Source organism: Plasmodium malariae, assembly GCF_900090045.1.
Source record: "Plasmodium malariae genome assembly, chromosome: 5".
NCBI classification, from domain to species: domain Eukaryota; phylum Apicomplexa; class Aconoidasida; order Haemosporida; family Plasmodiidae; genus Plasmodium; species Plasmodium malariae.
This window is the reverse complement of record NC_041779.1, coordinates 1,125,001-1,142,179: the sequence shown is the minus strand read 5'-3', so window position 1 is coordinate 1,142,179 and position 17,179 is coordinate 1,125,001. Positions and strand designations below refer to the sequence as shown.

The window sequence follows — 17,179 nt, the reverse complement described above, 5'->3', positions numbered from 1 at the left end:
ATCATTACATAGTACAACGTTCAACTGTTCTTATATTTGTTTGTTAAGGGAAAAATGAATTTGTGAAGGTACATATAAGCATATACTTCTATATGTATATACTCGTACATTATACCATTTAGGTATGTGTTTGTACGTATGGTGGAAAAAACACAGCCTAGTGATGAGCGTTATTAGATCTTTCTTATTTTTTTTTTTTTTTTTTGATTTTTTTTCTTCATTTAATTATATCCCTTTCTTTTTATCGCTGCCTTGGTAACTACCACTAGTAGTGAAGACTCCTTTGTGAAGGGATCATTACTTTTGGCGTCTTTGAAAGAAAAAGAAAAATGGTAATATGAAGTGCTGATGGTGAAATGCTGAATGATGAACATAAAAGTCGATGCAAAAAATTATAAAGTGCAGTTAGCTACACATACTTGTATGTATGTATGTATGTATGTATGAATGTATGTATGTATGTATGTATGTATGTATGTATGTATGTATGAATGTATGTATGTATGAATGTATGTATGAATGTATGTATATATGTATGTATGTATGAATGTATATATGTATGTATGTATGAATGTATGTATGTATGTATGATGTATATATGTAGGCACATACGAATGTAGGCATATATGCAGTAACGCCTGTATGTATGTTTGCCTAGAGCCATGCATTGTTTCCATGTCCAAGTTTCCCGTTCTCATCCAGAATGAGAAAGGAAATCTTTTACAAGAAGGTTAAGATAGATATAATATTTATACCCACTCATGTACAATTTGTTCTTTTATTCAAACTTTAATAAATATAATATACACGAATAACCAAAACTCAGGACCTCCATTTTTAATCTGAAGGGATAAAACATGCTTGGACGAACGACCTTGCTTCCCCCTTTGAGATTTAAAAGATCTATTTGTGTAAAATATTTAAAATTATTATTTTATTTAAAAAAGCATAGATTTGAAAAAAAATGGAATAGGTATTACTGCTGCTTATTTCAAACAGCAGAAAAAGAGATAACAACTACATTGAAGAAGGTAGTACATAAAACTCTTTCGAAAGATATATTGTCCATTAAGAACAAGAAGGGACAATTTGAAAATTTTGTATCTCTTTTATTAACTAAGCCCGTGAAAATTGCTTCGTTCGATTTTGACGGTACCCTTATTAATACTGTTCAAAGTAAACATGTAAATAATTTGGTTTACAACGAGAGGGTGTTAACAGCTCTTGTTAAATTATCAGAAAAAGGAAAAGAAACAGAAAAGAAATACAAATTTGTCATTTTTTCCAATCAAACGAATGTATCATCATGTGCTCACAATTATGACAATATAAAATACCACAAATTGCCAATTTTTTTTTCAAAAATTCAGGGTTTCAAAAATGCATTATCTTATTTCCACTCACTGTTTAGTTCAGAGGAAAAACAAAAACAAAAGCATCAGCGAAAGGAGGATAAAGGCGAAACGGAAGAAAAAAAAAAAAAAAAAAAAAAAAAAAAAAGGCTACTTCACTCTTGCGCTATCCATACAATATAACAGAAGAAGGGACGAATCAATTTTACTGTTTTATCTTACGCTTGATGGAAAAAATTATAGAAGAGAAAAACTCTGTTTATTTGTGTAGACGCTTTTACGCTCGTTTTTCAAGGGGTTTTCTGCTTACTCGGCCACGAGGTCCCCCTCCACAAGCCAAGGAAAAAGAAGCGAACGAGGTAAACGCGGAAGATGTGACAAATGTAATAAATGCAGCAAACGAGGAAACGGCTCTAAACGTGTGGATGGCCACAAAACGACCTGCACAGTGCAGGCGGAAAATGCAAAATTCAGAATTTCTGAATTACTTCTTTTCCATCGGGAAATGTGAAATAAGGGAAATAGACATTTATGCAAAACCGAATGATGGCCAGTATTCATTGTACATATGTTTGGAAGCAATTAAGTACTTGATAATTTTAAATTGTTATTTTAAATATTCGTGCAAATTAGGAATAGAAGAAATAAATGGAATAGAAAATAAGGAATTGCAAAATTTCTTTCTCCTAGGCAATGACATATTTGGCATAAACGAAATACGTGAGTTAACTAAAAACTTGAAAAGACGTTATTTTGATATCAACAAAATAAGTTTAAGAATATTAGACACATATACAAATTTCTTGTTGAAAAGAACTAAAGCGTATAGTAATCTGAGAGAGACAAACTATGATAATTCCAACTCTTCTTCAGTAATTAATTTTTTTTTTAATGATCAAATGGGCGATGATGGTGGTGTTTCTTTTGCACCCTCCATCGAGGAAAAACAGTTGCTTGCTTTATTAAATGAAGAGAAATTTATACAAAATATAATTCCATGTTTAATATGCAAGAATAAAATAATGAAAAGACTGGCAATGCATTTTGCCGGTTTGCTGTTTAATTTTGAGGATAGCTTTTACATAGGAAACAATGTTGGTCGTCCGTACGACAAGTCCGATGTGGATTTAAAGGTAATTCATTTACGTCTCATGTTGTTACCATTTATGTGCACTGTTTGTTACTATAGACTTGCAATACTTGTGTTGTTCGTCTTTTTTTGTGTTTCTCATGTTGCTACAGACATACAATACTTTTATTTTTTTGTCTTTTTTTGTGTTTCTCATGTTGCTACAGACATACAATACTTTTATTTTTTTGTCTTTTTTTGTGTTTCCCATGTTGCTTGAGAATTGCAATATTTTTTTTTTTTTTTTTTTTTTTTTTTTTTGTTCCTTATATTATTAGCCTTTATTAATGTTCCCCGTTTATCCTCGTATACCCTTTTTTTGTATAAATATATAAATGAACATAATACTTTTTTTATTTAATATGCACAAGACGGGTATACTAATAGTTTAATTTGTTTCCATGCTTGATATATGTTACATCGGGAAAAAAAAATAACTGCATTGATTTGAAGAGGAAACAAATGCACATGTAAAAAAGTGCATTAACATGTACATGTATATTATTATATTGCATATACCGTGTATTTCTTGTGCAACGTACATATCGGAGCCTGTCTACTTGATAAAAAGACCTATGAAGAATGACATCCTTGTACGCGCACGTTTCCTATGTACATATACAACATATATACATATGTATATATATATATATATATATATTTTTTTTTTTTTTTTTTTTGTGAGTACACATGTATATATACGTGAAAAATGTTTATACATGCGTTTACACAAAAATGCATATATATATGTATACACGTGTATATATACACATGCATATATACGCATATATATTATGTATACACTGTTGAACATTCATGCCTTTTTTTTTTTTTTGGTATTTTTTTGCTCTTTCCTTTTCGTGAAGACACTCAAAGTATTTTTTATATTTTTCGTTCCACAATTCATATCGTGTCATTTGATATTCCTTATGTGTTCATAAAACATGTACATGTACATGCAAGTACATATATTTATTATGTATACTTTTCGTACATTCCCAAAATGTAGGAGGGGAAAAAATAAAAAAAAAAAAAAAAAACATGACGGCACATAGTATTGCATGGGTACATGTACACGTACATGTATTTATATACATAGGATTACATGTACATATGCAAATAAACATAGGAAACATTCGCTTGTGCATTTTTTTTTTTTTTTTTTCCTAGTTTGCACAAAGAATTGGTATTAAAAACTACGATGATACTTGGTTCCAAAATTTTGAAAATTTATGAAAAGAGTAAAATTAAAATTTACAAAATTTTGAAATGTGGAAAATCTTTTTTTTTGTTCAAATAATATTAATTTAAAAAAAAATAAAAATTATAAAAATATTTTTTTTTCAAATATTTCCAAAAACGAAACTAAGTAATAACCAAATTATGTAAAAACCAAACTACGTAAAAACCAAACTACGTAAAAACCAAACTACGTAAAAACCAAACTACGTAAAAACCAAACTAAACAAAAACGATAACAAAGCTAAAACCAAAACTCCTAACGGAAAATTGAAAATTAAAAATTTTACATACCATGCAGAGAGAGCTTATAATTTCCACCATCATACATGTTTTGTTATATATTATTGAATATACAAAATTTATGAGAACTAAAAATTTATTAAAAGTATAACCCACTTTTTTTTTTTTTTAATGAAAACGTATGTATATATATATTATTATTGTATCTCCATATTTTCATTCATTGTTAATCGTTTTCAATATTTATCAAAAATTCTTTTTAATTATTTTTAAATTTTAAAATCCATTTCTTCTCTATTAACCCTTATATATATAAATATACATACATGAATAAATAATACGCATTTTATTCAGAGAACTCGAAATACTGCAAAAAAAAAAAAAAAAGAGAAAAAAAGGATATGCTACTTCTTTATATAAAAGTTTACATAATATAAAAATATGTTTATATGTATATTCAATTATATTTTTTTATTTTATTTAAATAAAAAATAAATATTAATTAAAATTTACATTTTACGTATCAATTGTTTATGCATAATTATAATTTTATTTTTTTTATATATATTCGAATGATGAATTTTAATTTATTTCCATAATATATATTCCACCTTTTCGTACTTATCTATTTTCACCTTATAACCATAAATATCCCATTTTTGAATATTTTACTTTTTTTGAATAATGTATCTACAGGGGTAAGAGGGATTATTTGTACCTATACAGAGATTATACATATTTATTTACTTATTTTTTACGTTTTTTACATGCTTATTTTACATGTTTATTTTACATGCTTATTTTAAATGTTTATTTTACATGCTTATTTTAAGTGCTTATTTTAAATGTTTATTTTACATGCTTATTTTAAGTGCTTATTTTAAATGTTTATTTTACATGCTTATTTTAAATGCTTATTTTACAGCTTATTTTACAGCTTATTTTACATGCTTCTTTTTTCTTTTACATGCTTCTTTACCCTTTTTACTTGTTTTTTACGTATACTTTTTTTATACATATAAAAAATAAACATGTATAAATGCACATATATATATTATATTTAAATTAAGTTAAAAAAAATAATTTTTTTTTAATTTTTCGGAAATAATACATTATTCATGCATACTTATATGTATCATTTATATATATAACTATTTATATAACTGTTTGTATTACTCTGTATATAACTATTTATATAACTATTTATATAACTATTTATATTACTATTTATATTACTATTTTTTCATCAACACATTTATATATATACATATATATATTTATTTATATATATATATATATATAATATATATTTATTTATTTATATATATATATATTATTTATATATGTATATATATTTACGTAAATTTCTTTTACTGCATATGAAATATATACTTCGTAATATTACATGCCAATTTGTTATTACTGTTAATATGCATACATTTTTGTACTATATATGTATATATATACATACATGATTTTAATTAACTTTAGTTATATAATTTTTTTTTTTTTTCGTCCTTTATGTTTATCGCTTTTTCGCTTTTTATTTTGCCATATTTTGTTATATATTTTTATCCTTTTTTTTGCCATATTTTGTTTTATTTTGCTCTATTTTTTGACCTGCATATATTTTATGAAAATACATTATATATTTCATTATATTTTATATATTCATTCCATACATACATTCATATATCCATTTTGCGTATTTAATACATTGTTACATACATACATATATATACACGACTTACGTTTTACAGGCATTTACTTAATGCTTTGTTATATGTAAAAATATACGTATATTTTATGTACGTGTACATGCATTTGTATATATATATATATATATATATATATATGTTATGTATATTTATGTATAAACATAAAAGCGACAGAAATGAATATATGAAAATACATAAATAAACAATAGAAATATTATAGCAGTATAATTAGCAGTAATTCATATGTACATATAATTTAACAGCACCAGAGAAATGCATTATATGCAGTTTTGACCCTGGATGACTGTTATGACTTACGAGAATGTTAAAAGTGTATATATAAATGTATTTATATAAATATTTTTAAGTATATTTATGTGAGTATATGTGCGTATATATTTATATAAATATATTTATGTAGGTATATTTATGTAAATATATATATATATATATATATATATATATATATATATATATATATATGTATGTTATTCATTGCTTTACGTTAATTTTGTTGAAACGGTATGTATGGTAATGTATATATGAACAAGTTAGCACATACCATCGCGCCTTTATGTTATGAGAAAGACAATAAATTCATGATTTACCAATTTTTTAATTTTTGAAACTTTTTTTTTTTTTTTTTTTAAATCATTTTATATGCGAATAAGTAGTTTTGTTGCACATACGTGTGTGTGTGTGTGTATATATATATATATATTAACAAATACCTAAGTACATATATATAACATTACATAAAGTACATATATATAACATTACATAAAGTACATATATATAAGGTTACATAAAGTATATGTGGAAGTTTATACAGCAGAATATAATGCGGGTATATGTAGCAGCATATATTATGCATATGTGATATTGTACAGCTTTAATTTTTTGAATCCTTCAACACAACGTATTTATAATTTAAAAAAATTTTTTAATTGTTATTTCGCTCTAGAATTTATGCATTTTATTCGTTTTCATATACATACATACATACATACTAATATATATATATATATACATACATACATACATACATACATACATACATACATACATACATACATACATACATACATACATACATACATACATACATACATACATACATACATACATACTAATATATATACGTACATACATTGCATATACACACGCATACATACATTTTCTCAGGTCATAATATGGGCCATACTTTTTTTTTTTTTTTTTTAATTTTGTTTTTTTGTTACCTTAATTAAAATATATTTCTTAAGCATAATAAATCATTTGTAGTTTTACCTATTTTTCCTGCGTGGGTTTTTTTATTTATGTGCTTTCAGCACATGTATGTGCATGTACGGAAATGTATACATGTACATACATATATATGTTGAATGTTTCGTTTCGTTAAAATAAAACTTATGCATATTTTTGTTTACTATGCTTGAATTTCATCCGTGCCTTGTATACGCATACGCATATATACGGTATATGCATATATAAACGTATATATGAACATGTACGCATTTTTATTTATAAACGGTAATGTACGAGTTTTTACACAAAAAGGTGTTTCGTAAAATGTTTTGTTCAATTAATTTCGTTAATATATTAAATCCATAGTTGTCTAGTATTTTATTTTAAATTTATTAATTTTTTTTTTTTTGTACTACACAAAGTTGATTAAGCATACCATACATAGATTAGCACACCATACGTAGTTTACATATTTTAGCATAATTTAGCATAATTTATAATAATTTAATTTTTTTTTTTTTTTTTCGCATGTTTTTTACTGTTTTTCTTTTACGAATTTTAAAATACTAATTAAATTAAAGCACATACAAGTGAAGCTTATAATAATAAGCCATCAACCTTTTATGAAATTTATGCATATCTGCAATTTTTATATAGTTGTAGTAGTAGATTTGTGCTGACAGAATAGACTCATTTATAAAGCAGACATACATATGTACGTTATTCCTTAGTCTTTTATGGCACGCATTGTACGTACGTATATATATATATTTACGTCAATGCATGTACCTTTTATTTTTATTTTTTTATTATTTTTTTTTTATAGACATTTTACGCTTACTCATTATAGCTATAATTTTTTAATTTTATTGTGTATACATACATATATATATATACAGTTAAGAAGTATTTTTTGAATAGTACAAAGGAAAGAGTTATGTTATTTGGATGTCCATATAATTATATTGTTTTATTATTACAATTTCCTTATTTTAAATTTTTATAATTTTAACGTTTTATAATTTTAGCGTTTTATAATTTTAGCTTTTTATAATTTTAACGTTTTATAATTTTAGCGTTTTATGACATTTTGTAACTTTTTATAACTTTTTTTTTTTTTTTTTTTGCCTTCAAAATTTTTATGAATTTTTGTGTTTAGTTGCAGGGCTTAAGAGTTTATTTTTTTTGAAGTTATTCATATTTGTCACGAGACAATACGAGTATATATGTATTTATATACATATATATATTGTACATATATATGCGCATATACGTGCGAACTCTTTTAAAATAGTGATATTTTATTTTATATATTTTTTTTTATTTTTGAAAGAAAAGTGCCATTGTAAAATTAGTTTAGAAGTATTAGCATACTGGATATCCTGTTAAAGATAAGGTGTTTCAAAGAGGAAAGAGATCATCATTCATTTTCAATTTTGTAAAAGCCTCTGAGCGTAAACGTACGCTGTGAATATATGTTGTACATACATTAATGTGTTTATTGATATATATATATATATATATATATATATATATATATATATGATTATATTTATACACACTTAACCCTTGTGTTTATGCACATACCATATATAACACGCATACATACATATATTAACACATACAATACATACATACTGAAGTATGTGCTTAATTAAAAACAGGCTTTTCGCTCTGCTACCACGCATATAGCACATATGTTTTATACTTTCCGTTGGTGTAGTTCTTCATTTACAAATATTTTTATATACATATAATTTTACTTCCAAAAATTTTGATTCATAATTTTTCATGTTTGTATTAACCATCACATCATTTTACTCGTTGTTTATAATTACAACGTATTAGGGATGTATTGTGTTACCTTTTTTTTTTTTTTTTTTTTTTTTTAATTTTTTATTAATTTTTTTGTTTTATTTTTTAAGTACAAATTAACTCAAATGAGATATTGTTATTATCTTATTTTTGACCTATTCATATATATAGTAATATCCTTTCTGTATTATTACCTTAACAGAGAATATACATCAATTTAGTTTACTATAATAATAATAAAATCGTTATATTTTTTATGCTTTTTATTACCTTTTTATGCTCCAATAATTTTTGATATATATATATATATATATATATATATATATATATATAGATATATGTATAGATATAGATATATATGTATAGATAGATATATGTATAGATAGATATATGTATAGATAGATATATGTATAGATAGATATATGTATAGACCTGGTGGGTTTTAAAATAACTAGCTGTATGTGTAACTGTTATTTATGTGTAAAGGGTCAATTATTGGTGCTCCCTAAGATTTAGCTGAATATTGTGATATATTGAAGTTTTGAATTTAAAAATTTTTGAAGCTTGAAATTGGAAACATAATTTTGATCGTCTTTTTTTTTTTTTTTTTTTTTTTTTTTTTAAATAACGAGGAAGACTTTCTTTTAACGCATTAAATAGTAGTAGTACGTATGTACATATACATTTATGCATATTTTTCGCAAATACGGTAAGGAAGAGAAAGGAAAGATAAAATTCTGAACATTTAAGGAGAAAAAAAAAAAAAAAAAAAAAAGAGAAGAGGAAACGGGTTAATAAAAAATAGAGAATGGAAAATAGCTCAAACGATAACTCAAATAATTTTAATAGTTGTAAGAGCTATAACAGTTGTATTAGCATTTATAGCAATTACAGTTACGATGATAAAAAAAATGAATTTTGCAAAACATACGAAAGATCAGCGATGCCTTCACCCCATGAAAAGGGGATTATAAGCAGCTCTGATGGAACCAGTAACAGAGGCGATAATAACGAAAATGGAAAAGACATCATCTATGATGATAACAACAATAGCAATAGCAATAGCAGTAGCAATAACAATAACAATAGCAATAACGATAACAATAACAATAGCAATAGCAATAGCAGTAGCAGTAGCAATAGCAGTAGCAATAGCAGTAGCAATAGCAGTAGCAATAGCAGTAGCAATAACAATAACAATAGTAATAGCAATAACGATAACGATAACAATAACAATAGCAATAGCAATAACAATAGCAATGACAGAGTAAGGACCGGAAATGTGCAAGCGGACGAATTGACAAATGATTCTGAAGGGAATATGTTGTTAAATAATAGGTCTAATCTTTACTTGAGTAGTCGGACACAAAAAGACGATGATGTACTAGTGAATGATGTACCATACACGGATAGTGTTCATAATAATAATCATTGTAACAATAATAATAATGATGATGCTTCACATGATAACAACCACAGTAATGAATTTGTGCAAAATGAAGATAATGTAAAGGTAGAGCTGAACGAGAATGGAGGAAATTATAAGGAAAATTGCAACAGTGCAAATGATAATGGTAAACAAGGTAGCGGTAGTAGTAGCACGTATTATCAGAATGATATAAGCAAGAGTGGAAGTAGCCGTGGAAGCAGCCGTGGAAGAAGCAATGGGAAGAGCAATGACAATTATGATAGCGAAAATGCATATTGTAACGAAGGTGATGACCATGTTAAGGATAAAGAAGAACAGAATGGTGTGTTATGTCGGTTTGAACATGACAAGGATACAACAAACGTTACTTTAATAGAACAGCAAGCAATTAAAGAGAACTGGTTAGAGGAAAGCATAAAGGAGGAGGAGTACATGAAATGTGGGACCCTTTTAACGAATGCATGTTGTGAGGGTACTGTAAGTGGCAATGTAAGCGGCAGTGTATGCGCCAATGGCACTGGTAGTAAACCAATTTACATAAGTAAAGAAAAAAATGTTGAAAGTAAAAACGACCTGACTGGCAATAATAGTTCGTTGTGCAGGGAGGAAGAGAATTACATGAATGGTAGTAGTGTTGTCAATGGAAGCGAAAATAGCAATAACAGCAGAAGTGGTAATGGCAGTTGCAGTAATAATAATAATAATGTAGATGTGGAGACTGAACAACAGAGGTATTGCGCGAAGGAAAGTAGTAGCAGCTTGAGGGATGTTATGACTAATGGAATGAACATTTCATTATATGATGTAAATACAAGGCTGTGCCCTGAAGAGAAGAATGTTAATGTAGTTAAGGATATAGATAACAATTCCGATGAGTATGTAATAATAAACAAAAATGAATCTTATACATATAATAATATAGATAAGGTAAGGTCAGATAGTAAGGTGTCGACAGCCGTTACAGATACATACAACGTGGACATAGGTATAGGATTTCCTACGAACATCAATAATAGATGTGAAGGAGTGGACAATAAGAGTGAAAGTGCGGATATGATGATGGTACCCACAAGTAGTATCACGACGCATAATGATCAGAGTGAATTCAATATTACTAATGGTTATGTTATTGATCATGTGAATAACAGTATTAATGAAGATTCCATTGGATATGCTAACAGACATGTTAACGAGTATACGAATAATATTACCAATGGAGGTGCTAGTGGATATACGAATGGATATACAAACAGTTATACGAATAACACCAATGGAGGAGGAGGTACTAATGGAAGTACCAATGGAAGTGTTAGTGTATATACTAACGGATATGCTCCTCATGGCAGTGCAAACGCAGGGAACAGCAATGAGTATGTCCAAAGCCCATACAACGAAGAAGATAGCGAGGATAAGGAGGATGATGTAGACTCACCCCCGACCATGTGTAGTATCCTGTATAGTTTAGTAAAAATAAGAAAGCAAGTGGAGTTCTTAAGAGCAAGGAATGAACAGGATAAAATAAAATTAATGAAAAAAGAAAGTAAAAAAAAAAAAAAATTTAAATATCGTTTTGAAAAAGATAAATGTGGTGTATTTGATTTTATCATGACATGTGAGTCTGAATATGTTGGTTATAAAAGATGTAGTGCAGTAGGTTTAGTATTAGAGAAAGTAGCTTTAGGATACCAGAAATTAATTTACACAATTGTATGTTGTGAACATGAAAATTGTATAGGTAAAGTGTTAATCATAGTAGATATGAATGATAGTAGTATGGTAGAGATGAAAGCAAGAGGACCTCTATGTATTAATTTTAATGATTTATTTGATGAAAAAAAGAAAAATTCTGGAAATCGATTTAAATGGGATTTCCTAGATATCTGTGGTAGTATACAAGAAGGAAAAGATCGTGCAACTGCTATGGGATACAAATATTTAAATAGTAGTGTTACAGGAAAAAGATATGTAAGAAACTTTGTTTGTATTTTAAATTTACATTGTAATAGTAGATTAAGGATAATTAAAGATAATGAAACGGGTAGAGTATGGTTAGAGTTGTCCGGAGCAAATCATCAGGATCGGTGCCCATATAATCTTCACTCTCCAGACGGAATATTTTTTCATAAGAAAAAAAATGGAAAAGAATTGATAAATTCTTTAACGAACGATAAAGTTATAGGAAATAGTGTTATTAGAGGTATTACCGGTTTAACCAATATAAGCGGGATAGGCGGTGTTAGCGGTATGAATAACATGAACAACGTGAGCAAAGTGAATGGAATGAATGGTATAAATGGAATAAATGGGAATTCGTACGGAAAAATTAACATGAATTACCACAGCATAAGTAGCGCAATGAGTGGCAGGAGTGGTCCATATAGCATGCACAACATGAGTAACGTGAATAATATGAATTACCATCATCATCAGCTAAGAAACAATAATACTATTAGAAATATAAACCATTACAACAGCATCGCAAGTCTATACAACAGTAGCAACAACAATCATGCAAATAATCGTAGTATTTCTTCTACCAACAGACATTACATGCGTAACATAATTAGTGGAAACAACCCTTTTTTCTTAAGCACGTATAAGGGTAATATGGATAATGATCAAAAGATGAAGAGCATTTCGTATCTGAACAACTGCGGTAACAGTGGAAGTAACCGTGGAAGTAACGGTGGAAGTAACCGTGGAAGTAACGGTGGAAGTAACGGTGGAAGTAACCGTGGAAGTAACAGCGGAAGCAACAGAAGCAGTAACAGCAGTAGTAACAGTAGTAGTAAAAATGGTAAGGGCATTACCGATATGTCTACGTTAAGCCTAACTCCGAAAGGACGTGATAGTTCCATTAACAAACACCTATACATCTTGTCAAAGTTAGCCAGTAGCGCCAGTGGTGCTAGTGAGGCTGCAAAGCAAGCATTGAGGAGAGTTATGTGGAATGATAAAAATTCAAATATGCGTACCCTATCGAATGGTCCATCTAGTGTTAGTGGCAATGGTAGTAGTAGAGGTGGTGTAAGGGGTAGTGTTAGAGGTAGTGCCAGAGGCAGCGTAAGCAGTAGTGTTAGTGGTAGTGTTAGTGGCAGTGTGAATGGCAGTGTGAATGGCAGTGTTAGTGGCAGTATGAATGGTAGTGTGAATGGTAGTGTGAATGGCAGTGTGAATGGCAGTGTGGATAGTCTGCTACAGAAGGGAAATATGAAAAATATGTCGAAGCTTAACTCCCTCGTTCGTAATGCAAATAATTTGGAAAATTCTATTGTGAATGATAATAAAAAGAATGTCTTGCGTAATTTAATTTTAAATTCTCAGGATAAGAACTTTATTATAAATAATATATACAACAAGAACACGATTAATAACTCCTCTAACAACTACATGCCATCAGGGGGTTCCGTAAATAGTGCATCTAGTGAAAGGGGGAATAAAGGAAATGGTAACATTAATAACAACAATAATAATAATAGTAATAGCAATAATAGCTCGCTGTGTGGCGGTAATAATGAGGATGGCAAGGATGAATACACCGGGGGTAATCGTGGTAGCGGTACTAGCAGCAGAATTGACAGTGCAAGAAACCATACCACTGGAACGAAGAATAGGTCGAATAATAAAAGCAGTCCCAACAACAAGCAGAGAGTTAATTTACACTCTAGTCTTCATAATAGCAGCTTGTTGAACTCACTGAGGAAGAGAAATAGTAGTTATAGTAGAAGCATGAATAATGGCATTGGTAGTACGAATAACGCAGGCATAAATAAAATTTTAAAAAGTGGAATCTATGATAACAGAAGTGGTAGCAACCCCATGAATGTGAATGGTAAGAGTAGTAACAACAGCTGTTACTCGGTAGAGAGTAGTACCAAACAACATCTTAGTGTATCACCAGTTTTAAGTATGTACACAAATACATTAAATGGTAATAACAATAATGATAACTGTGTTGGTAGCTGCGTTGATGGCGTGGAAAATAGCAATGATATTAGTAATTTTTTACTTAACTCGAAGCAGAGCCAAAGTAATTCAAATATTCCGAATGCTTATATGCGGAATAGTACTCAAGCGGCATACTTTGCGAACGATAGTAGTAGTAGTAGTAATAGTGCTGCTATTAGTACTACTGTAATTAATTGTAAAGGTATTACAGTAAATAATTCAAACAATGATATGCTTCCCAATGCAATTAATAACAATACGTTTACGACCCATTGGAGTAGTAATAACAGTAAGATGGGTGTCGGTGGTACTACTTGTATGGTGGATGGGGTAAATTGCTTAAATGCCATGAGCACTTTAAACGACTCTATTGCAAGCAACAGTTTGTTGTGTAATACTACTGGTACTAGTACCAGTACTACTACTACTACTACTACTACTACTACAAATAATAATATCAGTGGATCTGTTAGTAGTAAAAATGTGATTTCCACTGAGTGGCTAAGCGATTGTACAAATGTAAATAACAGCGGAATAGGTGGTAGTACTTGCTGTAGTGGTAGTGTAAGTGGTAGTGAATATAATAATAGCAACATCATGAGTAACAACTACGGAATTAGTAATCAAATGCGAACACATTTTTTTGTATATCCTGCTTTGAAAGATGGGAGTAACAGTAGTACTGTTGAAGAAACACAAATGATGAATCGTTCGAAAAATTTTTTAGAAATACCAGGTGAAGAAAGAATAATAAATGAAAATGGAGGAGGGGTAAAAGGACTATATGGAAAGAATTGCTCTGCGGAACATAGCGACTACAAGGGCATGATGAGGACTATGTACGAAATGAACAGCGGTATTGATAGCGGTATGAATGGAGGGGCTTCTGAGGGGGATAGACATCATAACAACTATACCGACACTACCAGTACACAATTAGTTGTATATGATGTTAACCAAATGAAGCAATATACAAATTCGAAAGAGTATAATAACCATCATGTTGGTAGTAGTACTAGTAGTAGCGGCAGTAATAATCCTAATAGTAATAATAAGCCGTATTTGTATTATGGAGATAGCACAGATAATAATATAACAATAAAAGACAGTAATAAAGACGAAAAAGCTATGAAGGAAGAAATGACTGTGCAACATATTAATGAAGACGGTACAGTTGTTTACAAACAAATGAATAATTATAAAGAGGAAATTTTTGAAAATAATAATAACTGTGCTGGTACAACTGCAACCTCGAGTACATATATAAATATGATGACAACACAGTGTAATGGATTAAACGAAGGAATTATACGAGATATGCAATCAAGCGATAGAATAAAAACGATTTACGACGATTCTATTTATAAAAGTAGTAAGAACAGCATGCTAGGAAATTTTATGAACATAGATGACGACAGTAATAGAAGTAATATTCACAGCAATGGAAACGACATTCATAACAGTCGTAGAAATAGCAGCAGTAATGCATTATTTTCAAGTGAAGGCAAAGAATTCCTATATGAAAAGGGTATTGAGAAGAAAGGAAAATATAGTAAAAATTATAACGAAAAAGATGATGATGTTATTGACGTTACGAATGTTGAACTTACAAATAATATGCAGCAGTCAGGTTATGAAAACACAGGTTGTTTTCCCCTCAGCGATACACAGTATAACGCAGTCCCATCACAACAAGCGTTAAAATATTTAAAAGTAAATAACGTTGATAGTTCAGTAGGTGGCGGAGGTGTGGAAAGTATGAACAACACGCCAAACAACATGATAACCGTGAATGGTATTTGCAGTGTAAGTGGCATGAGCAACATGAACAACATGAACAACGTAAACAACATGAACAACATGAACAACATGAACAACATGAACAACATGAACAACATGGACAACATGAACAACATGAACAACATGAACAACATGAACAACATGGACAACATGAACAACATGAACAACATGAACAACATGGACAACATGAACAACATGGACAACATGAACAACATTATTAATGTGAACCCAAGTGCACCCTTACAGATGAAGGAAGAAAACATCGAGTACAATAATATGAACAGTGTTGTAAGCAACAGCCATATCAGATCTATCCAATCGGATAACGCAGCAAATCACCAAGGTATGGTTGACTGTGAATTGTATGAAAATAACACAAATATTTCAGCATCAAGTAGTATGTGTAAAGCGAGTGTACAGCAAATGGTTAATATTAATAACCTTAATAACTGCTCCGCCATTTTTAACCATGAGTTAGGAGCTGCAAAACAGATGTACAATAACAGTAACAGCAGTTCGCTTGATCCATCTGCATGTATTTATAATTCATTAAATTGCTTACAAGGCAGTGCTAATAAAAATTCTGATGAAGTGAACTTCTTCAATAATATGAACAGGACACCGCAAAATAATGTTTTGAATAACATAAATGCTATGAACGGTTCAAATGGGGGCAATGGCATTAACAACAATAGTATAACAAATAGTATTCCAAGCAGCATGTCAAACAGTATTGCAAACAGCGTTAAGCACAGCAATGACGATAACGAAAATATGTGTGGTGTAAGTTCTGGATATAACAGTGTTTCTTTGATAAATTATGAGAAAAACGCATTTTCAGAAAACCACATTAATAACAATAGTCCTGCAACTATAACTGCAACAACAACAGCAACAACAACAGCAACATCCATCGCAACTGCAGCTGCAAATAGTAATGGTAATTGCAGTAGTAATAGTAGCAGTCATAATAGTAGTCACAATAATGTATTGGACAGTGGAATCTATTTTAACAATGCGCTCAGTACTTACATGAATGGTTACCATAACGTGGATGGAGGAGGGGTTAATGAGGACCAACATAAAATTATAACCATAGGAGATAATAATAATAATAATAATAATAATAGCAGTTCATTGGAAGAGATGAAGAACAACAACCCTTTGAACGATTTTAACTGTTCTTATGCAAACAACACGTATCCCATGCAACATGACAACAAAACATTTTTGCTGTCGAATTATAATGCACCGTTGA

The 17,179-nt window shown here is 29.2% G+C and overlaps 2 protein-coding genes across 2 annotated transcripts in view; both read left to right on the top strand.

Annotated features, from left to right (window-relative positions):
• Nucleotides 1-857: 857 nt before the first annotated feature.
• PmUG01_05032300 (phosphatase, putative) lies at nt 858-3,717 on the top strand (the record flags this gene model as incomplete). The annotated part of the gene is given in 3 exon segments (XM_029003532.1): nt 858-1,472; nt 1,487-2,485; nt 3,652-3,717. The coding sequence occupies 3 exon segments, from the start codon at nt 858-860 to the stop codon at nt 3,715-3,717; spliced, it is 1,680 nt and encodes a 559-aa protein (XP_028860469.1).
• Nucleotides 3,718-9,552: 5,835 nt separating this feature from the next.
• The window catches only part of PmUG01_05032200 (asparagine-rich antigen, putative), a gene marked incomplete at both ends in the record, with an annotated part of 8,241 nt that continues 614 nt past the window's right edge, over nt 9,553-17,179 (top strand). The window contains one exon of the mRNA XM_029003531.1: nt 9,553-17,179. This exon is cut by the window's right edge and continues 614 nt beyond it. Within this exon, the coding sequence (XP_028860468.1) occupies nt 9,553-17,179 (7,627 nt within the window).